The 27,033-nt window shown below is 41.0% G+C and overlaps 2 protein-coding genes across 4 annotated transcripts in view; both read right to left on the bottom strand.

The window, feature by feature from the left end:
- The window catches only part of LOC107389052 (serine-rich adhesin for platelets), a 45,933-nt gene extending 20,971 nt beyond the window's left edge, over positions 1–24,962 (bottom strand). For 2 of the 3 annotated variants that reach the window (XM_054733265.2, XM_070550449.1), the window contains exon 1: positions 24,702–24,962. The gene's annotated coding sequence lies outside the window, so the exon portion shown is untranslated. Of the gene's footprint in view, positions 1–22,697; positions 22,836–24,701 lie in introns of those variants that run through there. The other variant, XM_054733266.2, reaches the window with a different exon arrangement.
- Positions 1,373–16,111, bottom strand: LOC129153601 (E3 SUMO-protein ligase ZBED1-like). The gene is made up of 2 exons (XM_054733270.2): positions 13,967–16,111; positions 1,373–13,304 (listed from the first exon to the last, which is right to left on the bottom strand). The coding sequence occupies exons 1-2, from the start codon at positions 14,739–14,741 to the stop codon at positions 12,283–12,285; spliced, it is 1,797 nt and encodes a 598-aa protein (XP_054589245.2). The 5' UTR covers positions 14,742–16,111; the 3' UTR covers positions 1,373–12,282.
- Positions 24,963–27,033: the final 2,071 nt, after the last annotated feature.

Here is a 27,033-nt window from a genome sequence, read left to right as displayed (position 1 = left end):
AGTATATTTTACTTGTGTGTGTGTGTGTGTGTGTGTGTGTGTGTGTGTGTGTGTGTGTGTGTGTGTGTGTGTGTGTGTGTGTGTGTGTGTGTGTGTGTGTGTGTGTGTGTGTGTGTGTGTGTGTGTGTGTGTGTGTCCTCCACATGTGCCCTAACTTCATAATAACAATGCGCCGAGCTTCAGCACTCTGGCCTGCGCACGCCGATATGTTCCGTATTTTATCATTTTTAACGGTGTTGGAGAAATCTGAAGGTGGTGAGTCATTCTGGCAGATTGTAATTAACACCTGTCTCATGCAGGTGTTCTGACATTGTAAACCTCACACGCGCTGAAGATCTGAAGTTTAGAGTGCGTCTGTCAGAGGTCAGACGCGTTCCGGAACCACGGCTCACGGGTGCACAAGTGAGCACATCTGGGCTGGGCAGAAGTCATTTTACAACATTGGTTTAAATAGCACCATTAACGAGACACAGTGACTTAAACGCTGCAAGTTGTGAAGCACGTTCCATCCGCGAGACGCATCACCAAGCGGAAAGTGAATGCGTCAAGCATAAACCAAGCTTCGTGGAGCTGTGCCGCGCGAGCGCGCACACACACACACACACACAGATTCAATAAGTGCACGCTGCGCAAACTCCGGCACGCCAGACTGATACCGTCAGACTGAAGGCAGAAATGAGCTCTGCCTCCTCTGTGATAAAAACTTTTAAGAGGTTTTATAACATTTTTCATTCCAGGTCAAATTAAGATATTAGCTTCTATTTTGGGATGATGTATTAAAGTCGGGTCCGCTCCAGCCAGTGACTCCGAACCTGCAGCATTTGTTATTCCAGTCCGCGTGGCAGCGGATCGCAGATTCAGCCACACCATAAAACAGCAATAAGTCGGTCTGAGGCAAAAGTGAACCTCATGGCTAAAGCTTTTTCCTTTTCCCCTATAGACATTTGATTACGCACCAGTAGGTGGCCAGTTCAGGTTTACGCAGAGCAGAAGGAAGGAGAGCGCTCTGGCCGCACAGATTAAACGTTCCTACTTTAAGAAAACCGTTAAATTTCATTGTTTATGTGCTACCTGGGCACTCTAAATATTTATTTAAAATTAAATCAAAGGAAATTGTAATTGTATCGAATGCTTATTAATTACTATTTAAAAAATGAAAGTGATGGGGAAAAAGGTCGATCATATTTTTTTAACCCTGTCTGTTTAGCTTGACGTCTGATAGCTATATCTATCTATCTATCTATCTATCTATCTATATATATATATATATATATATATATATATATATATATATATATATATATATGTATATATATATAGCCATGCCGTGATGTGTGTGTGTGTGTGTGTGTGGGGGGGGGGGGGGGCGTCGACAAGGTCGGGACATAGAAGGGGGTGCGCGACTAAATACGTTTGGGAACCACTGGTCTAAATAGTCATTAGAATAGTCGACTATTCGATAAAATAATCGTCAGAATAATCGTTTTAAAAATAATCGTTTACCCCCAGCCCTAACACACACACACACACACACACACACACACACACACACACACACACACTATGCTTCTTTTTTAATTTTTTTTACTAGTTTTTATGTTTTCTTGTTTCAAAATTTCTGACTGACCACAGTTCAGAGAATGGCATGAAGTAAAATAAATATTAAGTATGGTAACATAACACTCATATAACACAACTGTAGGTACATTTCTACCAGCATCATCAATATCAAAAGCAAGATAAAAGGTAACAATAAAAGCTAAATATTTCATGACAAAAAGTCAACTAATAAAGTACTGCGTTGATATAAAATTATTTTTTTCTGCTAAAGAAATAGTTATTGTAAATATAAATAATGCTGGAATGAAGCTGAATCTTACATTTAGCAAATAGCCAATGTAATAAAAAAATAAAGTTTGACTGTACAAACATTTGACATAACCTGGTTAGCAGGTTACTCATGGTCCCTATCTACAGAAATAGCCCTCTGGGACAAACCAGGTGGATTTTCTTTCTTTTTAAATGCCATTTTTATAATCTACAAATATGTCTAAATGAAATTTACTATGGCTGGATACATTTCTGAGGAACAGAATGTTTAATTCTGCACAGATATGTGCAGAAATACAAATTATTAATACTAACTTATTAACATTTTAATTATATTTCAGTTGATTGCATTTTACTTCTTCCACCAAGTCTCAGAATTAGTTTTCTGAATTATACCATACCAATTGTCATTTTTTCTACAGTCTTTGAATTATACCCAGTTGCTAGGAACTACTTTTTCTTCTGCCTCCCACAGTACAACTCATTAACTATTCAGGAAAACGGTCAGATCGGATAGATAATAATATTAACTGCATTTTGCGATGTAGGTGATGACTAACATGCAGTTATTGTGTTATTTATAAATGGTGTATTTTACTGGTGATTCATCTCGAGTCCCAGTATTCATGCGCTCATGCCCGGGAAACCACTTGGCTCACACAATCAATGAGCGGTTCACAAGCTGTAGCCAGCACCGTAAGAACGCTGCCGGGCCGCAAATTGGTCCAGCCGAGAATTGCGCGGCAATCTTTGGCGGTGTTCTAACCGGTTTTAACCGAACAGCTGCAAGAAAGAAAAAGAACAGGGGGAAAAAACTTCAGCTGCAGGAAAAAAGGGATTCGCAACGTTCTCCAGTCCGCTGCAGGACGACGAAGACTGTTTTCACGACATAGATGCGTGGATCATCATTGCATGTAAGTGCCCTTTCTCTTAACTGACTTTAAGTCAAACATTGTTTGCTCATAAGACTAGTCACCAATATTTGAGAAAGAAAAAGTTTGAGTTAACTGCCGTTCTGGTTCAAAATGTCTTACACGTGTACTGTTTGTAAATTCAAAGCTGCGTCAACTCCCATTTATTCGACATGTTAAAATGCACAGAAATGTCACTAACATTAGATTTCACTGTGGCTATGCAGAGTGTCCTTCTGCTTTTTCAACAGTAATTGCTCTTCAAAAGCATATGTACAGAGCGCTGACGTGGTTAGGTCCGTTTTAGGGGGGCTTCAGCCCCCCTATCATTTTGGTTTTTTTTTTATTTAAATTTTTTCAGTTGACTTTTTTTTATTTGTTCACATCTACATGCTCAACACAATCACGACACGTGTAGTTGGAACAGGAGTTTTTTTTAGTCTGAAACAGAAATAATAATTAATGAATATAGAACTACACCGTCGCACACAGGAAGTATCAAGAAAGGACTTCCTCCCCTTCCTTAAGCCCCGACAGCTTTGTTGACAATTCAGGGGCAGGGGCGATACAGCAAAACCTATATGTTGATGAGCAAACCCTGCTCAGCACTCATGTAAGTCACTCAACATCACATTAGGGTAAGACAGCAACAGCAGCACACCGTTAACATTTCAAGGTTATAGTTCAGACTTCAGAGAGAGGAAAATGCTACCGCACCGACATGCTAATGCTAACTCCGCTAGCATGTTTACATGCCGCAAACCATAACGAAAAGCTTTGATGTCAAGTAAAATGGTCGGAAAACTCCCCTGAAGTGACATTAACGAGCCAGCCAGTTCATTGAGTGACTTAGTGCCACCAACTTGAGCGTACAGTAATGAGTCTGCACAAACAGAACCTGCTCTGCGCTTGTGTGCAGGAGCTGCAGCCCTCTGTGGGTTCAACTCTGTCTCTCCCTGCTCTCCTCAACAAGTAGCCTCTCCAATAGTCAATCACAGACAGCTCTGTTTTATCCAATCAAAGCATGTCCAGGAAACACTGCTTTACAGAAAAACACCCATTTAACAGCTTATTAAACTGCTTTCTGCTGCTGGTTAGCTACCAGTCACCATCCACTGCCTGCAAAATACTTTGTTGTAATTCATGTGTCATGATTAGGGTGACCATATTTGACTTACAGAAAAGACACATTGCCCATTCCTAAAACTGTTAAATTGCACTCTTTTCAGTTAAAGAGAACTTTTAATTTCAACATATAAAGTGTTTCTTCTCTGTTTGGTTAGACATAAATGATCCCTTGATGTGTAAAAGGAAGTGAACAGTGGAAATGTCCCAGGAAAAGAGGAGGGTTAATCAACCTAATCAAATATAATTATATAAAGTCCTCTTTATCTGAAAAAAGTGCAATTTTCCTGGCAGTATTTCCTGGACATGCTTTGATTGCATAATGGAGAGCTGTCTGATTGGCTGACGGAGAGGCTACATTGCTTTGTAAATTGCAAATTGAGCAACAACAGGGAGATTTGTGCAGGCAGAGACTGAAAATATATGTAACTCTCATATAAGCTCTTTTATTATTCATTGTTACATGCTACTCTTTTCATTATGGGATCATGTTATAATATCAAAGGCCTCTCTGTGTTTCTCTCCTGCACAAGCTCTAAAACAGCTGCAGGAACTCCAAAAGGGAGTGAGACATTGCAGTCTCTTCTTGTACCGGTTACCAAGGATGCTTCTGCTCATCTTAGAATTACAAGTTCTTGTGACATGTTAGTTCCTGCCTAACAAGGCAATATATATATATATTTACCTTATAAGCTCATTTTATTATTCTATGCTATGGAAACTCGCTCAGATACTCAAGGCCTCTACACAAAGGTTAATAGCTGTATATCTTCTCCTGCACCAGAGAAGGGAGTGTGCACATTCCATCTCCACTCAGTGCCTCTCGGTACCAGTGAATGTATCTTCTCCTGTCATGAATGTATCAGGATGTTCCTGGTAATCTCAAGGATGCATGTTCTAGTGATGAATTAACTGTCCACTAACAAGGCTGTTATTCTTTACCTGTCATGATCATTGACGTATGTACATGGCAAACTGCGTATGTTACATTCCTGTACTCTTCAATAAAAATCAGCCGTTTCAGCAGAACGGGGAGAGTCTGTCCGAAGCAACTGACGGGAGCAGGTCGCGGGACCTGCTGTATGTTGCAAAGGCTCTCCCCCTTATGAGCGGTGAAAACAGTGACTGGACTTCTGATCATTTGTCTCCACATTCTGCCAACTCAAAAGGTGTTTAACTGCATCTTCTCCGTACCCGTGCTTGGTCTAACAGAAGAAAGACCAACAAGACGGAGTTGAGCATGCAGAGAGAGGGCTGCATACGACTGCAGAGCAGGTTGTGCTCTTGCAGATTGATCACTGCACGCTCCAGTTGGTGGCACAAAAATCACTCCACACTAAAAACCTGAATCAGAATATGGCCGAATGAGTATATTATTGACCGTTTTTCTATATTATATATTTTTTCTATAATATAAATATTATAGGTACATATATGTATCTATAATATAGTAAACAGTAGGGATGAGTACCGAATTCGGTACTTTTTAAAGGTACCGACCGAATTCCATAGTACCGACCGAACACCGATTCACGTCATTTCAAACGGTGCCTCGTTTCGGTACTGCCAAGACAGTTGCGCATGCGCAAGAGCGTTATGTCGCCGGTCCCTGCGAGCCCGTTGTAAACAGAGTAGCATGGTAGAAAGAACGCACGCTAAAGCTTGGGTCCACTTCACTAAATGTGATGGGTAACTGGGTGATGAAACTAGCGACAGACAACGATCTAAGTGAGACATCCTCATCTTAATCTGCTCCGGTAGGTAAATAAAATGTTCAAGATAACGTTACCTTGATTTGTTAGCTTCCGTTTCGCTAATGGTGCGTTCGCTTTCTCATCGGAACTCCGAATTTCCGACTAGAAGAACATGAACGCGCTCTAAAGTTTGGCTTTACTTTACTAAATGCGACGGGTGATTGGGTGAAGGTAAAACCAGTGACAACGATCTAAGTTTGAGGCATCATCGTTTTAATCTGCTCCAGCAGCTAAATAAACTGTTAAAGATAACGTTAGCTTGATATGTTAGCTTCCATTGCCACCGTTGTTATCAGCTAATGGTGCGTTCGCTTTCTCCTCGGAAATTCTAACTTCCCAGTAGGAAAAATCAAATGAAAAAGGACGGCAAAAGGAATGAAGATACACAGTAAATTTAGTTCACAGTAAAGATGTTTGCTTCAGTTTAATTATCAGCTTATAAAACTACAAGGACGATGTTAAAATACAAACTTGTATGTTATTTATCGTGATATTTATCAAATATGGTTATATATTGAGAAAAATATATAATTATAAAAGAGAATTAAAATAATAAACACTCAAAAGTATCGAAAATTGGTACCGTTAAGTACCGGTATCGACTCGTAGGTACCGGGAATTAGTACCGGATCGATTCAAATGTCAAAGGTACCCATCCCTAGTAAACAGCCAGTTTCATATATGTCACATATATTCAAAAGCTATATCAAAACATATATTAAAACCTATGTGTTTATATGAATTCTTTCCATGTGGGTTGTCAATTGCTTAATATTTCCTATGTTTACCTATGGTAAAGAAAGGAGATATTGTACTCATCTAACTTTAACATAAATTTTGGCAGCTTAATGTGACGTTATGGAAAATGCCATCATCATGAGCAACCAAACATAGGCTATATTAGGCTAACAGTTGTCTATATTCTGTCCCATTTATCCACCAATGGCTGTTTCAGTTATTGTGAGTGAAAACTAAATGGCTTAGTAGCATTTCTTTTGGCATTAGAAATTGAAAATGATTTTCAATGTGTTGGCTAGATGGATATACGAAGATTTTTTTAAGAGAGTGAGTGAGGAACAGGAGAGAGACCGGGTGGTTGATGCTGAGGAAATCTGCATGGTCAAGGTCAGTGATCTACAGCGAAAACAGGGGCGAGCGCACCGTTATGAGCATTTACCTGAGCACAAAGTTCCCAAGCAAAATTGAACAGTTTTCTATTTAGGAGTGAACAGGTAAGAGAACTTGAGAAAAAAAAAACTATAATTATCATCTGACCTGCAACCTTATGTCAAGTTGTATCTGTATAGTTGACTTTCTGCATTATAAGTTCTACTACTTGCTGGATATTTTTATATATACTGTTATTTTGTCTTGTAATTGTTAATTATATACTCCTTTATTCCATATCATAGCGGTGTTATTCATATATTAAAACTATCAACTGCACACTCATTTGGCAAAATAAAAGTTTGACAATTATTCATTTGTTCTTTATTGTCACATTTCAGTAACATTTATAATTAAACAAGTTGTAATTAAACAAATTAAATAAATGACTACAACATTTCCCCCTGTTAAGTGCAGTAGACTGAAATGAATAGCTTTATTTGGAAATATATCTAATTTTTAATGGACTTGCATAAAATCTTTCTTCAACATATTTTTTTTTATTTATTTATTTATCTCAAACCATCGAAAACATGAAATTGCATATGCCCTCCCCCATATTCCTGGTGCATACAAATATATATATTTTTTAAAATGAGGAATACGATAAACATATGCTGTTGAATGAAACAATACAAAACATAGACCCCACTAATGAACTGATTAAGTGTTATTTTTTATAAAAAGAAGAGAGAAAATGCACAAAGGTAGGAAAGGAAAAGAAAGTGATAAAATAATAGGTTTTGTTAAATGTTCTTCATATAATGAATTAATTGACAAAGTTTTTGCAGGGTGTGACAAAAAACGTTCAAGGTCAAGCTCCTGGGGCTAAGCCCCCTCTATATCTCAATCCTAGTGACGTCCATGGTACAGAGTCCATACACCCACAGTTAAATAAAGGGCGCAAACACAAGGACATGCTTTGACATGCAAATTTGAGGGGTGTACCTTTGTGTCAAATCGTGTAGCAACCTTATGGGAGCATCTACAGCTACACAAGACAAATGGGACAAAAGTGCCTTGCCCCTTTAATAACTGTCCAAAGACTTTTTCTGTCCATCAAGGGCGTCAGTTTGTTTTCAGAATTGCTGGGGACAATAACCATACACTTGAGTGGGGCTTAAAAATTGCTGGGGACAATAACCATACACTTGAGTGGGGCTTAAAAATTGCTGGGGACAATAAAGTAGGCTAGCACAGGGGGTGGCAACCCGCGGCTCTGGAGCCGCATGCGGCTCCTCCATCCATCTAATGCGCTCTCTGTGCTTGTAAAATAATGAATGGATATTTAAATAAAATGATTTATATTTTACTGCATTAATTTTACATCTGTATGCCAATTCTAAATGTAAAGACTGTCTGCGTAAACCTGAACAGGTCCAACTCGGTCTGTGAGACCGGGTTGACGTGTCACGATTGTGCGTAATCATGCGCTTCTGAGCTGCTTTCTGACCTTCCCCAACTACAAAGTTTAATTACAACAATCAAACGTGACAGGGCCTGGATTTGTATTCAGAACAGTCTAAACATGTTTTAAAAAGAAACGTATGACAAAAGTGGCACCTGCTCAGTAAAACCACCAACAGTGTGAATATTGAAGGCAGAGACGGGCTACAGCTTCTGGATCCACTTTATTTAATCGTTTTATTGATTATCTTTTTATGAAAGATAACTTTGACGTACACGAGCGACCAGGCGCGTTGCAAACTTTTCAAAAGTGTGGGGGATGTTGTCTGTGCCTAAAATAATTTCATGTTCATCTTGTTATTTTAATTTCCATAATAGCGGAGCAGGTGCGAATTTTAGACGCGTCACGCACGTCTCCGTTTTAAACATGTTTAAACTGTTCAGAATACAAATCCAGGATCTGTCTCGTTAGATCGGTGTAACTAAAGTTTGTACTGAATGAAACTTTACATTAAACCATGTTGAAAAGAAAAGGATCCGATTAAATCGTTTCCCCCTCATTTACAGTCAGTACAGCACAGTGCGCGTGGCTCTGGGGTTAATCAAGTTTAGTTTTTTCTCTTTGCAACAATCTTCACAAGAAGGCAAAACAGTTAAATGACAGGTTACAGATATTTCCATTTGACTGTTTATTTTGACGGATAAACTCAAGGATGTTGGTTGATTTCCTCCCACTGAAGCGGTCTGGAAACCCGGTCTCTCTGAGGGATGTGTCACTTGGAAAATGTTATTTTTATGAAATTATGAAAGTTTGGCTGAATAGCGCTTGTTCCTGTCTCCAATATGGAGACGCATGATGCATCCAGTCGCCTCTTCAGCTCATAAAGCACCTGTAGAGACATTTGGTCACGCACAAAGTTCATGTGGAGCAGAAGCGGTCGGGCTACGGCAGGTGAAATGTTCCTAGCCTACATGAAGTGAAACTGTTTAATTGTAACATTAATGTGTTACTGGACACGCTGGTCTGGTTGGTTAGACCAGTGTTTGAAGTGGAAAACACACACACACACACACACACCAATTAAAATAATGCTGATAGCATGGACTAGAAGACAGGTGATGGTTTACGTATTTAAATGATGATCAGACTGATGTAAAATGTAATCTCCATCCACATCCAGACAATTATCCTCTATTATTTCTCTATTTGCTCTGCTCTTGTTTGGGCTGACAGCTGACGGTGCGCGCGGTGCGCCTAGTGGCTGTGATGCACATTTTACACATTTGGAGAGGTGGGCCGGATGCTTTGCTTTTACTGGAAGATGGTCCACTTAACGCACGGGTGTAGACTACATATTAATGACAAATTAATGAAAATTAAATTGGGAGTTTTTACTTCATATTTTAGAAATAAAAATGACGGGGAACACATCTATGACGTCTTTTTAAACAAAATTTTCTAGCGCGACCTGCCTGCTTCACTTGTCTCTGCTTATTAAGGTCCATCCAAAATTACCGTGGCCCACCCAAAAATGAAAACCTGGCGCTGCGCCTGTTAAAACCTCTGCAGATTGGTGTTCTTCACTTGATCAAACTCAGACTTTGTACAGCTAATGTCAAGATGTAAAATTATGAATTCAGTCAACCTCTTCCGTCCCTCCATCTCCTGCTCTCCTTGAACCCGACATCGGCTGTCAGAAGCGGAAGTGAAGAAGGAGATGAGGCAAACAGAGTGAGTGCGACCTAAAGAAACCAGACTGGTGTGGAGGTGAGCAAAACAGCTGGAAAAGTGTGGGTGTTGCATCCCCCACGGGTGCGACGCCCATGGTACCGGCTGCTGTCACCTGTTGTGAGCAGCTCTCTGCTGTCTGAGGGTAGGCCCCGCCCACAACGCTGCGCTGCTGTGGCTCCCAGTGTTTTCTTTACTGTGGGAAACGGGTTATAATGGCTCTTTGATGGGAACAGGTTGTCGACCCCTGGTATAAGATCTGAGCTGGTAAAACAAAAATCCTCATCAGCAGGCTTTTTTGAAAGTGGGGGGGACACAGCTGCCAATTACAAATTTTGCCGGGGACATGTCCCCGGCGTCCCTGGTTAAAATGACGCCTATGCTGTCCATTCATCGTTCCCCTCACACATCAATCTGAAACACAAAGCAATAATTTGCACCTCTATTGCTGCTGCTGCTAGCACAGCTAGCTCGTTGGACACTGAAATGACTAAAACAGCTCAACCAGGTTTAGATGACGGTCATGAAGCAGAAGTGTTGGACGGTGACACTGAATTAGATGAGAATGAGTTCAAGACCAATTTGGCCTTGTTCTATGTCCAGATGCAGGCTAAAATGCTGCTGCCTACCAGTGTGATTCAAAAAATAATTGAAGAGTTCCAGCAGGTGCACAGTTCAAGCACAGCCCATCTTTTGTCTAAGTTGCATCAAGATTTGACTCAGTTAAATGTGCCTGAAAATGAAATCAGAAATCTCATTGATAATCCGTAAAAAACGACCTGATGAAAAGTTTTTAGAAGTGATCAAATACGGAAAACACTTTTCAAGCGTGAATTCAATTATGTTGAGCCAACAGCGATTTACCTGGGTATTGACAGAAATGGAAAAGAGAGATTTTTCCAGTATGTGTCCATTAAAGAGACACTCAAGGCATTACTTAGCCAAGGATCATTTCATCAGCAATATCTCCAAGCAAAATCTGAAACATCAACTCCTAAAGTCCTCGAAGATCTGAGAGATGGTAAAATCATAAAAAAACAATACATTATTAAATGAATCACCATCCTCAGTAGGTATAATCTTATATCAAGATTCATTTGAGGTTGCTAACCCCCTTGGTTCTGGCAGAAAGAAGCACAAGATCTTGGCTATGTATTTGACGCTAGCAGAGATCACGGCACACAACAGGTCTTCCGTTGACCAAATGCAACTAGTTTTGTTGTGCAGGGAGAAGGACTTCAAATTTTCTGGCCAAGAAAAGGTATTTTGTACTGCAGTTAATGATCTGAAAGAAATTGAAGACAATGATATTCATGGTCCTAGAGGGAACAATGTGAGGGGTACTGTTTTGGCCATAACAGGAGATAATCTAGGATCTCATGTAGGCCTGGGCGATATGGCAAAAAGATTGATCATGATATATTTTTCCATATTGTTCGATCTCGATTTTAATCACGATTAATTTTTATATAGTCAGTTTAAAGCAGCTTAAAATGTAAAAATAAAGAAACTAGATATTAGTTAAACCTTTTATTGACATTCTGTGTGTCTTTAATGCTATACAGGCACAAAATAAACAAATGATCTGCTTTGGGAAAATTAACGTACCCTAAAATGTAAACTTTTTAATCTGTGATATGTAAATGCCATTTATGCCATAGCTACTGGCACTTAATCTTAACAATACTGTTTAGCTACTTTGCAGGTACAAAATCAAACAACAGAAAACAAATATAAAAATTAGCAGTGCAGAATTCTCCAATCAAATATTTTATGGAAACAATAACACACCTATAGACCAAAGTTTAAACTGTAAACCTGAATGTCAGTTTTGCTGTGCTATAAACCAACTGAATAAAATGTGCAAAATTTGTAAACACTTTATCTTAGATAACAATGCAGTGTAACTATGTTGCAGCTACAAAATTAAACAATGCAAAACAAGTAAAAAATATATAAAATTAGAACTGAACTCAAATTAAACTGTATTTTTGGCAAAGAAAATCACACACCTAAAGAACAAAGTTTAAACTGTAAACCTGATTTTCAGATTTGCCATGTTACAAACCAAATGAATAAAATGTGCAAAACTGGTAAACACAAGAGCATGACACTGGTGCACATTACTTAGGACTACAGCCTGTTCATCTGCTTGACCAGACATGGAAACAGCAAAAGGCTTTTTGAAAAAGGTGCCAAGAGTCTTTTTTTTTGTTACATTTATTGGTGTAGCTGAAGATGTGGCTTCTGCTGAGGTAGTTGGACTGGACTGGGAAGTCTTCCATTCATCCAGCATCTTGATTTTTACAGTCTCTATTTTGTCAGCCTGGATGTAGTTGGTCTTGAAGCGAGGTGCACATTACTTAGGACTTGGTGACAGATTTTTTGCTAGGAACACTAACCTGTTCACAGCATCTGGCTTTAAAGCTGCCCTGTGGCATGACACAATATTGCCACCTGTGCTAAAAGCCCTCTCTGAGGGTGAGCTAGTAGCAGGAATACAGAGGTACCGCTTTGCCAAGAGGCTAACTCTGGGATATGTTGTGGAGTGGATCTTCCACCATACCAGTGGATTGGTTTCACTGTCTGCATTTGGCACTTGCAGGTAACTGTTTAGTTCAGCCTCTACAGCTTGTTCATCTATTTGACCAGACGTGGAAACAGCAAAGGACTTTTTGAAAAAGCTGCCAAGTGTCTTTTTTGTTACATTCATTGGTGCAGCTGAAGATGTGGCTTCTGCTGAGGTAGTTTGTCTGGACTGTGAAGTCTTCCATTCGTCCAACATCTGAGACACAGTGTTGATCTTTAAAGCCTCTTTTTTGTCAGCCTGGATGTAGTTGGTTTTGAAGCGAGGATCAACAAGGGTTGCCATGCTCAGGAGGTCATCAGTGACATCATCATCATATTTTTCATTTAAGTAGCAGGTGACAGAATTCTTGATGGCCTTGGTAAGTTCTGTGTCAGTATCATCTGGCTTTAAGACCTCTTCATTAAAGAGCTGAAGGACAGGCTTCACACAAGAGACACTGACATATGCTTCTCCAGAAAGGGTGTCAGTAAAGTCAACCAGGGGACTCAGGGCCTTGTGGACAGACTCTAGAACATCTATGTCCTGCCATGAAGGAATCAGGTGCCTGTTTTTTCTGTCATCTGACAAAACCTTTGCAATGGCCTTCTCCTGCTCCAGAATTCTTGCAATCATTGCATGACGCGACCCCCACCTGGTGGGGGATTCTGTGATCAACTTGTGCTTTGGCAGTTTAAGTTCATCCTGGGCAGCTGCTAGTGCTTTTTTCTTTTTCCATGAGTAAGAAAAAGCACTGACCAGTTTTTTGGACACACCAACAGCTCTCTCAATCCTCTTGTCTTTCATGCTTCCACCTGAAAAAAATATTAAATAACTTAACAAATCTGAATATTACTAGAATTGACATAGAGACTGCAAAATGCAAAACCTACAAACTCCATAAAACAATTTTAGTTTGCATTTTTTTCAAATGCTATTAATCAAGGGATAACCAAAAACTGGGTTAAGTCAGTGTCAGACAACAAAAAGCTTTCAGTTGATCCAGAATGGTACAGCAAGAGTCCTGATAAATACTTTTCAACCTCTTAGGGCCCTGTGTCCACACATATGTGGACATTGGCTCCTTGCACTATGAAATGTTATAATCTTCACCTTAGAACATTTTATCATTTATAGACTCATGATATTGACTATGTTAACTTTTTTGTTTTCTTTTTTTATAGGAAATTTGACAAATTCTTTATTTAATGAAATTTATTTTAATATTTGTAATTTTGTTTGTTAATGAGAGTAGACTACTCTTTAATAGTTTGATATACTTTTTCTTTTAAATCACAACAAATACAAGTTCAGGTATCAGGAGGTTAACATTTCTCCTGTTGTAGCTCTCCTTCATTGCCTCCCTCTTAAATGTAATTATAAGATCCCCCTAATATTTAAAGCTCTAAAAACATATTTTCTATTTGCATTGTTTGTTATATATTAACATAAAACAATATTCTTGATATTTACTTACCTATAGCGGAGCGCAGCCGGTGACCAAAACACTGTAGCCGAGTACATCCTTGGAGAGCAACAGCTTTAACTACGTTGGCTCCGTTATCTGTTGTGATGCACACCTGGCGGTCTTTGCTCAGGTTCCATGATTCCAGTGCATCCTCCAGCCCCCGACTGATGATTTCAGCTGTGTGGTCCTCCGGAAAATATGCTGTCTGCAGGCATGTGCTTTGAAGAGTCCACTCCTTGTCAATGTAGTGTATTGTTAGACTCAAATATGGCTCAGATGAACGACTCGACCAAAGGTCAGTGGTAGTTGCAAAGAATGAAACATCTTTGCGCTCCATCTCTAGCTTTTCTCTGCATTCATCATACAGCTGTGGCAGTGCAGTTTGAGAAAAATACTTTCGGCCAGGTATTTCGTACCTCTGGTCCAGCACTTTGATTAAATGCTTAAATCCTTCTTTCTCTACTGTGTTCAGAGGCATCATGTCTTTTGCTATACAAAAAGTTATAGCTTTTGTGATGCTTTTGCTTCTCTTTGAGTTCTGCTCGTACGGTGCAACAGCTGAAAATGACGAGATGATTGATTGCTGTTTTGGTTGTGCAGCTGCACCGCCAGTGCCGGCTGGACCACTGCTAGCAGCCGCGCTAGTGCTAAGTCTACTCTGAGACAAGCTAACAAGTTGTCCGGACACTGCTCGCATTTTCACGCTCTCTGTATAATCACTTGGGTGGTATTTCTTTAGATGATTAAATAGATTCGTAGTGTTGCCAGTTTTTGAAGGCACCATTCGCCGACATACCTTGCATGTAGGCTTGATTTGCTCAACGTCACTTTTGAGATACCCGAACCACCGCCACACAACTGACGTTGAGTAACTTTTCTTCTGAACAATGTCTTCATCTCCAGAAGACAACTCCGAGTCATGACTGGGATCTACTTCGCTGTCTTCAGCTCCACGTTTGGCCACTCTGCATATTAAACCTCTTCACCGAAGTAGCGGAGCAGGAAAAGTGTAATTGTAAATGCTTCTTCTTTTTGTTAAATGGCGGTGGGCAACCAACGCGCATGGAGGGTTAGCGCCCCCTACTGAGGCTGCAAACATCTGTTATTTCTGATCGAGACTCCCAGCTGATCACCGTAATTGAACTGAAAATGATCGTGATCACAAAGTGCGATCATATGATCGCCCAGCCCTAGTTGGAGGTTTTACTGAAAACTTCAGTAGAAGCAGATACTTCTGCAAATATTGCCTCATTGACAGGGAAACCTGGGAGCAATCTCCAACAAAACCAGGTCCAGTTAGATCAGTAGAGACTGGGGTTGCCACAGTGTGAAAATGTAACCTCACGGTTATTGTGACCAAAATTATCACGGTTTTCGGTATTATCGCGGTATTTTTTTTAAACGTGTTACATTTTCAGACACCTAAATAAATCCTGTATATCAGGAAAATATTGTCCTCAGTTTGTGTCTAAATGTTGCCTAAAATTTGTTATTTTGTAAATGTGTTGCTTATTTGTTTACATATTTCCCCTTTAGTCTTTAAAATACCAATTTTTGCCCATAGCTTCTTATTGTTTGTCTGTTTGATGTCATCATTTTAAAAATATTAGAGCAGATGATACTCAGTACTCAAGTAGCCTTCTGATCAGATACTTTTTTACCCTTACTTGAGTAATAAACCCTATATCAGGAAAATATTGTCCTCGGTTTGTGTCCTTCCAGTGAGCTTTGCAGATGTGGGAAAATGTCATCAGGCAGTAATCGTTGTTAAATTCATAATTATTCTCAGAGAGAGACCAACTCTTATCTGCCCCTGGGAGCCCCGTAATGCATAGCGTCATTTCAATATGGGGGTCTCCGTGACACGGTTTATATGCAGGTAGCGGCGCTGCGGCTGCTTTATATAGCGACTCGTTGCATTCTCCCTCAACCCAAATCCTTGGATCACGCATTTTTAGCTAAAACGCTAACGTTAACTTGCCTTGCGTTGACTGTAGAGTTGTGGGTGATGGTCACGCAGATGTGTCATGAGATTTGAAGCGTTGCTGCCTTTCACAGACACTTTTTCCTGCATGTGCTGCAAACAGGATAGCCGTCTTCTATCAGCTGTCCCTCGGCATTCTTCAAATATGCAAAAAACGCCCGTACTTCCCACTTTGTCTTCTTTGAGGGATAATAAATGTTCTGAGCGCTGCCGTCTCCTCCTTTGGCCATTATTTCAGCTTTAGCTTCAAGAAAGTTTTGGTTGTAAACAACAAAGTGCGCATGTGCCGCCGGCAACTTCAGCAGATGATACGGTGGCTGGTAAGGGTCACCGCGCCTACACCACAGCCATGGTAATCCACCGAGATAATATAGATTTTTAAACACAAGACGGTTATTATTATTGTCAACTTTTTTACCGGGGTTTACCGCTACACCGATTACCGTGACAACCCTAGTGTTGAACAATCTCAATAAGAAATGTGTGGGTGGTGAAACCCCCACATCCCCCACAGGTGCGACGCCCATGACATGGACATCCTGTTACAGAAGTTTGATGAACGGGTAATGTATAAAAATGTTTTTTTGTCTTGTTTATAAGGAACCTGAAGCTTGCAATGTAAAGAAAGATACTTTATTAAATATTTACTAAGTTGATAAAAAATTTGTTTGAATTTGTTCTTGGTTTGCACACGTTTATTTGGCATTTAACCAAATGGCAAAACAATACCACATAATGGAGGCAAATAAAAGGGATGCCCACAGTTAAGTGGTTATTCACCATTGAAGATCCAGAACCCTGCTCCGTCCCCGACTTCGCCTTTTTGGATTACCCTGTCTGCACCGCTGCATCTCTGATCTTCTGGCTCCGATCCTGCTCCGTCCCAGACTTCGCCTTTTTGGATTACCCTGTCTGCACCGCTGCATCTCTGATCTTCTGGCTCCGATCCTGCTCCGTCCCCGACTTCGCCTTTGGATTACCCTGTCTGCACCGCTGCATCTCTGATCTTCTGGCTCTGATCCTGCTCCGTCCCCGACTTCGCCTTTGGATTACCCTGTCTGCACCGCTGCATCCAGGGTCCGAAATTAATTTTTTTACTCACCGGCCAAGTTGGCCGGTAGATGATGAAAATCTACCGGCCAAGCATATTTTTTACCGGCCAAAATTATAAATGATTTAGATCTACCTAAAGCATGTAATTCTATATTATGTTGATTCCAAACAGAGTGACAAAATAATTAAAACATCAATTAATAAGGAAAACAACTCTTTTGTCATTTTTACTATTTATTTATTTATTTTTAGAGATGTTTTTATGAACTCTTTCATTGAAATCTAGTCAGACTCCTTGTTTTCTCTGTCCATGAAGTCTGGCCTCCTGCTTCTGATACCGTCTTTGTGCTAAAGCATTACAGCCTCATTTGGGTCATAGTCCTTGATCTCTGGAGAACACAGCTTCACCATGAGAATATCTGAAAGTGTGTCAGGGCTAGGGTTGTCACGGTAACCGGTGTAGCAGTAAACCCCGGTAAAAAAGTTGACAATAAATAATAACAGTCTTGTTTAAAAATATATATATATATATTATCTCGGTGGATTACCGTGGCTGCGGTGTAAGCGCGGTGACCCTTACCAGCCACCGTATCATCTGCTAGAAGTTGCCGGTGGCACATGCGCACTTTGTTGTTTACGACCAAAACTTTCTTTAAGCTAAAGCTGAAATAATGGCAGGAGGAGACGGCAGCACTTGGGACATTTATTATCCTTCAAAGAAGACAAAGTCGGAAGTATGGGCATTTTTTGGATATTTGAAGAATGCCGAGGGCCAGTTGTCTGTGAAACGCAGCAACGCTACGTGGCCATCATAATGTAGCCATTGTCTCACGACTCCGCCGTCTCCAGTTCGCCACTTTTCACAAAATCTTCTGGTTGCCACTGGTCCTGGTGGTTTTTTTCCCAGTTCGACGAGTTTTCATTTGGAAGGCTGGCTGACTCCAGTTAAAAACCGCCACATTTCACTGCTAGTTTTAACACGAAGCTAACCGCTAACTTGATAAACTGATTGAATGGGATAGGTGGAAATGACGTTGGATGCGGCGTTCACGTTTCGCGTACGTTTGTGTAAGTTGCATGCAGGCGGGAGGAGTATCAGAAATCCGTGGAAGATGACTGATAAACATAACTAATTTGGTGCAAACATTTACTCGCCAGGTGGCAGGTAGAGCTCAAAAATTTACTCGCCAAATGGAGCAATTTACTCACATTTGGCGAGTGGCGAGTGTTAATTTCGGACCCTGACTGCATCTCTGATCTTCTGGCTCCGATCCTACTATTAGATCTCTGTCAAAGCTGCTTTGGCCGTTAAGATAGCTTGCATTAACTGTTAGAACAGGAAATAGACCCTTCGAAATAAAAGCATTTCATTCAAACAGGAAGTTGATTTAAAAGGATTATAAATAAAGGCAATTTGTGCCAAATTAAAATACAAGCAAAAGATGATGTCATTTTAGGGTTAGTTACAGTATCCATAGAGGAACGTGGAGTACACGAGGAGACCCATAAGGGAGACGCAGGTGAAGACCTTGACAGCCACACTTAGACATGTAGATGTTTGTGCTTCTAATGGTTCACAAAAACTTTGAGGTGAAAATTCATAAACAAGGCATAAGCAGTCCTTGTAAATAAAAGTGTCCATTAATCTGATCTCTTTGTTTTTGTCAGAGTTCTGATCACTGAGATCATCGTATGCATTCACCTCCTTCATTGCTTGCCAGTTCTTTTGTTTTGTAAATACTTTTACTGCTACTATCTCATCTGTTCCCTCTTTTCTGCATTTGACTACTTGCGTACATCCCCCAGATCTAAAGACTTCCTCAATTTGGTAAACATCTGACGAGTTAATTAATTTATCACCTTTCTCCAGTGTTAAAGGTGGGGATTCTGTGTTACTGCATGATTCAGACAGGTCTGAGTCTGACTTGAGAATTTCCACCTCTGTGACACTATCATCGTCAGTAGTTGGGCTTCCTGCTGATATTTCATCTGTCTCTGACACACTAGAGCTAAAACTGCCAGTATGAAAATGCTCAATTGTGATGAGAGCGTCCCCTGGAAGGGTTGTATCTGCTGGATTCACAGCTGGCATTTCTTGAAGGACTTTTACTGCTACTGTCTCATCTGTTCCCTCTTTTCTGCATTTTACTTCTTGCGTACATCCCCCAGATCCACAGGCTTCATCAATTTGGGAAACATCTGACTGATGAATTAATTTAACTCCTTTCTCCAGTGTTAAAGGTGAGGACTCTGTGTCACTGCGTGATTCAGTCAGGTCTGTGTCCGACTTGTGAATTTCCACCTTTGTGACACTATCATGGTCAGTAGTTGGGCTTCCTGCTGATATTTCATCTGTCTCTGACACACTAGAGCTAAAACTGCTAATATGAAAATGCCCCATTGTGATGAACGTGTGGTTGAGAGCGTCCTCTGGAAGGATTCTATTTGCTGGATTCACAGCTAGCATTTCTTGAAGGAGGTCTATAAAACTTTTTACGTCCTGTCGTTCTATGTAAGTAGCACCCGGTGGTATGAATAACATTAAGTCATAAAGAGAATTATAAACGTTATAATCAAATTGGTCTTTTGGGTAAAATTCTGTTTCTTCTTCTTCTTGACTTTCATATTTAAACCTCCCAATATGATCAGGGCTGCTCTTGTCTACTTTAAAAATGCGATCGACATACTTACCATTCTCAAGCATATTTGTGTCAGGTAGACCAATACACCTAGCAATACACCTCATAGCGTCATAATCATTCTCTGAAAACAGTTGTTGGCCTGCATACAGAAAGGCCAACGTACACCCAAGCCCCCACATATCTATGCCTTCATCACGTGGAAGACCCAAGATAACCTCTGGAGCCCTGTACCCATCGGCCTGCATCAAAGAATCATCTGATAATTCAGCTGTTTTACGAGCCATCCCAAAATCAATCAATTTGACCCTAACAGACTGGGGATTCTGATGAACCAGCATGATATTATCTGGTTTTACGTCTGTGTGAGTTATTCCAATGCTTTTCAAAGCTTGGAGGGCGACTAACATTTGATTCGCGATGGGTCTGATGTAACTAAAACTCAGACGTTCATAATCTGGTTGTTCTAATAAGTCGGCTAAACTCAGATATAAAAGTTCAAACACAAGGCAAAAGCTTTCCTCGAAAGCAAAACTATCAATAAATCTGATCAGGTTGTGTTTGTCGGGGTCCAGAACACTGAGCTGGTTATGTACAATCACCTCCTCCTTAGCATAACATAATTTCTTCTTACTGAATACTTTTATTGCTACCATCTCATCTGTCCCCTCTTTTGCGCATTTCACAACTGTTCCAAACGACCCAGATCCGATTAAACTCTCAGTTCGGTAAACATCTGATTGGTTAATGATTTTAACTCCTTCGTCCAAAAGTAAAGATGAAGATTCTATTTCATCTGTTGAGCTTGTCAGGTCCACGTCTGACTCATGAATTTCCACCTCTGTGACCCTATTTTGATCAGTGAATTCGCTTTCTGCTATTTCATGTGCCTCTTTCCATTTAATAAGGTAATCTGGAACAGGAAAATGCTCCATTGTGATGAACGGGTGGCTGAGAGCGTCCTCCGGAAGGATTCTATCTGCTGGATTCACAGCTAGCATTTTTATAAGAAGGTCTATAAACAATTTTTTGCCTTTCGCATTAGACCAAGCTGGTTTGAGACGCACTAAGTCATCAAGAGGTTCATCAAATAAATTAAACGAATGTCTTTTGAAATTCTTCTTTCCATATTTGTGTTGATATTCCTTCGGATCTTTCAACCTCCATTTATGTAGCCTGTCAAATTTGAAAAAGCGTCTTACACGCCAACCCTCCTTAAGCGCATTTTTGTCAGGCAGACCCATGTGCTTAACAATACACTGCAAAGCTTTGAAGTCATCATCTGGAAACAGATGATTACCTAGATACAGAAAGCCTAGCATACACCCAAGCCCCCACATATCTATACTTTCATCACGTGGAAGACCCAAGATAACCTCTGGAGCCCTGTATCCCTCAGTCTGCATTACAGAATATTCTGATAATTCAGCCGTCTTACGAGCCAACCCGAAATCACTCAATTTGACCCTAACAGACTGGTTATCCAGATGAGCAATCATGACATTATCTGGTTTTATGTCTGTGTGAGTCACGCCGACGCTTTTCAGGGCTTGAAGGGCCAGCAACATCTGTTGACCGACGGTTCTGAGGTAAATCACCCTTTGAAGTTTAAAGCGTGTCTCTTTAAATAACTCAACAAAAGTTGTATTTAAGCATTCAAACGTGAGACAAAAGCAGTCCTTGTAAACGAAAGAGTCGATAAATCTGATCAGACTGTTCGCGTCTGCATGCAGAATTCTGAGCTGGTTATGTGAATTCACCTCCCTCTTTGCTTGCCAGTGATTTCCTTTTCTAAATACTTTCATTGCTACCGTCTCATCTGTTCCCTCTTTTCTGCATTTAAAAATGTTTCCAAACGACCCAGTTCCAAGTAATTCCTCAACTTGGTAAGCATCTGATTGGTGAAAGATTTTAACTCCTGTCTTCAATATTAAATTTGAGGATTCCATTTCATCGGTTGATTTTGTCAAGTTTAGACCTGACTCGTGAATTTTCACCTCTGTGACCCTATCTTGGTCAGTAATTAGGCTTCCTGTTGGTATTTTATGTATCTCTGACACATTAGAGCTTAAACTGGAACCAGGGAGATAATTCATCGTGATGAACGGGTGGTTGAGAGCCTCCTCCGGAAGGATCCTGTCTGCTGGATTCGCAGCTAGCATTTTTTTGACGAGATCTATAAAACTTAAACTGTCATTACGATTTCCCAAATTTGGTGGCAATGTTAGGAAGTCATCACAAGGATATTCTGGTGCAGCATGACAACATACTGGGTGTTTATATTCCTCAAATATTCTTAACCTCCAAAAAGGTTTGGTTCTTCTCTTGTCTAATTTCAAAAAGCGTCTGGCACGCCAACCTTTATCAAGCATTTCTTTGTCGGGCAGACCCAAATGTTTAACAATAAAATGCATTGTTATGTATTCATCTTTTGGAAACAGATGGGAAGCTTGATATAGGTAAGCCAACGTACACCCAAGCCCCCACATATCTATACTTTCATCACGTGGAAGACCTAAGATTACCTCTGGAGCCCGGTACCTTTCATTCTGCATCACTGAGTACTCTGATAATTCAGCTGTTTTACGAGCCGACCCGAAATTTATTAATTTGACATTAAGTGACTGGGGACCCTGAGGAGCAGTCAGCATAATATTATTTGGTTTTATGTCTGTGTGAGTCATGCCGATTATTTTCAGAGCTCGAAGGGCCAGCAACACTTGCTGAGCAATAGATCTGATGTCATTCACCTCCAAACCTTCATACCTCCTTATTATAAGCTCAGTCAAATTTAGATATAAACATTCAAACGTGAGACAAAAGCAGTCCTTGTAGACAAAAGAGTCAATAAGTCTGATCAGATTGTTCTTGTCTAAGTCCAGAACACTGACCTGGTTATGTGAATTCACCTCCCTCTTTGCTTGCCAATGATTTCCTTTTCTAAATACTTTCATTGCTACCGTCTCATCCGTTCCCTCTTTTCTGCATTTGAAAACTTTTCCAAACGACCCAGTTCCAAGTAATCCCACAACTTGGTAAACATCGGAAGTGTGAATGATTTTACCTCCTCTCTCCAGTGTTAAAGGTGAGTATTCGGTGTCACTGGGTGACCAAGTCAGGTTTGAGTCTGACTCGTGAATTCCCATCTCTGTGACGCTGTCTTTCTCAGTGGTTTGGCCTCCTGTTGAGACTGCATGTGTATCTGAAACAGAGTTTAAACTGGAACCAGAAATACACTCCATCGTGATGAATCTGTGGTTGAGAGCATCAGCTGAAGAAACTCTGTTCTCTGGGTTCACTGCTAAAATCATCTTAAGAAAATCTATGAAAGCCACCAAGCTCTCATCTTTTATGTCACTTGCTAGGTTGACTAATTCATCCAGAGACTCTAAATGAAAATAATTTTCACGGCTCTCCTGAATCGTCCTTCCTGTATCCTGCGTGTATTCTTCAGGCGTTTTAAACCTCCAACCAGAACTCTGTGTAAAATACTGCTGGACGGATCGCCCCTGCTCCAGAAACTTTTGGTCAGGCTGATCGAGGAGCTTTATAATAGTTCTCATATATTCATAGTTACACTTTGTTGGAAATAAGGGCCTCCCCAGAAACAAGAACGCGAGCGTACAACCGAAACTCCAAATATCCACAGACTTATTAAGCGGGCAGTCCAAGAGAACCTCTGGGGCGCAGTAACCAGTAGTCTTGGGAATTACCGTCTCTGTGAGATTTGATGTCTTTCTGGCATAATCAAATCCACTCAGTTTTACCTTGAACGGCTGTGAGTCATGGTCCACTAACATAATATCTTCTGGTCCCACATTCAAATGAGTGAAGGATAAATTGTCTAGCTTATTTAGAGCAACAAGCATTTGCTTTGCGATCACTCTAATTTCCTTAACTTTTAAAGGTTTGTGGTTTCTGCTTATCATGAAATCCCACAAATTTGTGTCCAGCTTCTCTAGTGCAACGCAAATCCAGTCCTGGAAATGAAATACCTCGTCACACTTGATAATATTGCTTTCTTCTGGATTATGATGCATGAGATAATAAAAAACTTTAGCTTCTTGTTTAAACTGAGGTGAAACATTTCTCTGAGCGCATTTCAGAGTCACTGTTTCTCCATTTTCCTTTACTCTGCAAACGGCCAAAGTTGGAAAACCTTCATCCATTTTAAGCACTTTTTCAACTTGGTAACTTCTGGTTTTACTTCGAATAGTCGCTCCTTCCTCCATTTTAAAAGACGACATTTCTGAATTTCTACAAGACTGTAAAAAAACGATGCTATCCAATGAAAGATCCACTGACTTCTGTTGCTGACAGACAAGACAACTGACTGTTAAGGTGAGCAACGCCTTTATGACTATATGACGTCACGGCACCCTTTATATATCGCGCATGCGCGTTTGTAAACTCGCGTTGCGCACGCGCCTTGCTGCTACCTACCTGCTATGCTGCAGCTGCAGCTAGGTGTTATTGGCAGCTTCAACGCTGCCGCTGAGAGGCACCTGGCTGCAGCAAAATGGCGACTTGAGCTCAAAGTCATGTGACCTAAATATAATTACATGGCTTAAGTTCTGCGGCTGCATGGTGCCGCAGTTGTTAGCACGGTTTCCTCGCAGCACGAAGGTTGCAGGTTCGAAACTCGGCTGCGGCCTTTCTGCGTGGAGTTAAGTGTTCTCCTCATGCATGCGTGGGTCTCCTCCGGGTACTCCGGTTTCCCCCACAGATCACAACATGCCCTATAGGTTATAAATTGTAAGTCGCTTTGGATATAAAGCGTCTGCCAAATAAATAAACATAAACATGAAAGCATTTCCTTCAAACTACTCTTAACCAACAGGAGAAAGAATGAACCATTCTTCAACAGTGCAGACGCACATGCTGCATCACCAATAGACTAAACTGACTTGTTCAGATAGAAAAACAGATCACTGATCTTCACAGTCGCTGCAGAGAACGAATTGAGAACGAAGCTTTAGTCAGAAAACATCCACTTTGGTTAACTGTGCTTCTCACTGGCGCAACTTCATCCACCAACACGGTAAACTCCTGCAGTTTGTCAACTTACTTTTTCAGGATGAGGTCCAGCTCCACAGTTTGAATCACCAGGAGTATCTGCTATCAGTCCGTTAGATGCGCCATAATCCCATTCGGCGATGTTGGCTACACGGTGTGGTGCATAAATCATTGATTTTCTTTTCTTTCTTTTTTTTTTTTTTTTAACTTCTCCAAAACGTTATCACGCGCGTTTGTTTAATCTGCTGTAGCTAGCGTGGTGAGACAGGCTGAAACCCCTCTAGGACAACCCCCGCGCATCAAACAATGCCCCGTGTGGGCAGGGGCGTGCCTAGAATTTTTTTTGGGGGGGGGGGGGGCACAGCAGGGGCACACATTTGAACAAGGGTGGCACCAAGCCCCCACAATCCGGGTGAAATTTTGAAGCAAACGCTGAAATGAAATAAATTGCAGTTCCACCCTCATCTGCTGGGGGCTGGTGTCAGAAGCGAGCAAATCCTCATTGACTCCCATGTTAAAAATACCAATTTCACAGCAGAAATAAACATGTTCACAGCCTGGTACCAAACATGGTTTTTGTTTAAATGAGTTTACACTCATGACAACTCTGAGGGGGTGAATTTTTTTTCTCACTCTTCCATTTAAGTGTATTAAAAGCCTAAAATTCTGTATAATTAATGAGCATCAGACCCACGTGACCACAGAGCTAGCTCCGGGGAAAGGCCTCAGTCTGAGCCTCGGCCTCGCCTGAAAACTGTTCGGTCATTTTCAGTCTCTCAACTTAGACCATTAGTTGTAGCGTTTGTGCGTTCTTTTTTGGATATTTTTTGTGCAATTGTTGGACAAAATGACTTGCTGTGGCATTAATTGCACTAATAGAGCGTCCAAGGAGTCTCCACTTCATTTTTTTCGGTAAGTAAAATTATATTTATGTATTTTAGGTCACTGCCGAGCTGAGCTTAGATTTTAACATGTACTGTTTAACCATGAAATTTAAATCTAATAGGGTAAACCCAGTGCATTTAACATAATGCTGCACTTTAGAAAATGGGTTGAAATATAAAATGTTGGTGGAGCTGGGTTCCGACTATCGACTTGTGGAGCTCTCGGGAGACCGATGTTTTCCACCCGGTTCTCCCCTCCCCGCAGCTCGTCGCATCTCTGTCTGATCGCGGCTCCTGTCTGCTGCGCGGGCTGCCGGCTTGTGGAGCTCTGGGATGGAAACCTTTCCACCCGGTTCTCCCCAGCGGCAGCTCTGCGCATTTCAGATCGCAGTGGCGCTTGTCTGCTGTGCGGCTGCCAGCTTGTGGAGCTCTCGGGAGACCTCTGTGTTCCACCCGGTTTTGCCCAGCGGTCAGTGCGGCGTATCTCTGACTCAGAAGCTCTGGTGTTGTGCACAGTTAACTCCGGTTGTAGCAAGGTTGCTACCTCCGTTAGCTTAGCTCCCACCTCTGCGTTAGCTTTGGGTTAGCTTCAGGTTAGCTTGTAGCTAGTTCGACCGGGTGTCGTCAGTTGATCCCAGCCTTACAGCCCCACCCTCAGCTCCACCTCTCTTCCCATTTGTGGAATTGTCTGGGCTTGACGGAACCTGTGACACGGTCAAAATGGCGGTGGTGGCCACCTCCCATTTTTCTTCAAAAACGTGTTATTGGAGCTATGGAAACCCATTGTCCAATATTTATATGTCAATGGGTGGCACATGTAAACGGCCCGCAACATTTAAAAAATCTATTTTTTTAAAACAAAACTAGAAGCATTAATTATAATCTTATTAAGCCAATAGTAGTGAAGCATATAGAAAATGTTATGTGTAAATGGGGGTGGGATTAAATAAGCCGTCTTCTTCCCCCTCCCTTTCAGGCATTCAGTACTATTATTTAATACATATACTTACTTTGAAGGAGGTTTGTCACCCGATGGTAAATGCCAAATGCCTGGATTAGAAGAATAAAAATAAATAAATGTCAGCAGGAAGGTGTGGGCTGGATCTGCTGGATCTCCTAACTAACTAACCACATTAAAAAACTTTCCACCCACCTGTCTTGTGGGACATTTTGACTTCTAGATATTAAACCGAGAAAACTGTTGTGAATTAAAACCTCACAAACACAGCTCTAATGGGCTCGACACACGGGAGGCGACAAACGACCGCGATCAGCGAAATTTGTCGCTGTCGCTTTTATTACCTGACACACGGGAGGCGACCTGCGGCAGCGGCCAGCGGCAAAGCCGTCTACGCGTTCTGTTCCGTAGCGAAATCGAAACTTCCGTTGTTTTGTTTGGCTGTGTCAGGTTGGACGGAATTAAGGTTATTTAAGCGGTTCAGAGTTAATAAAGCGATACATATGATGTTTCACAAGGTGCTGTTAGAGTTATGTGAAATC

Source organism: Nothobranchius furzeri, chromosome 4 (assembly GCF_043380555.1).
Source record: "Nothobranchius furzeri strain GRZ-AD chromosome 4, NfurGRZ-RIMD1, whole genome shotgun sequence".
In the NCBI taxonomy this organism is placed as follows: Eukaryota; Metazoa; Chordata; class Actinopteri; order Cyprinodontiformes; family Nothobranchiidae; genus Nothobranchius; species Nothobranchius furzeri.
The sequence above is the reverse complement of the archived record's forward strand: the minus strand, read 5'-3'. Positions and strand labels throughout refer to the sequence as shown.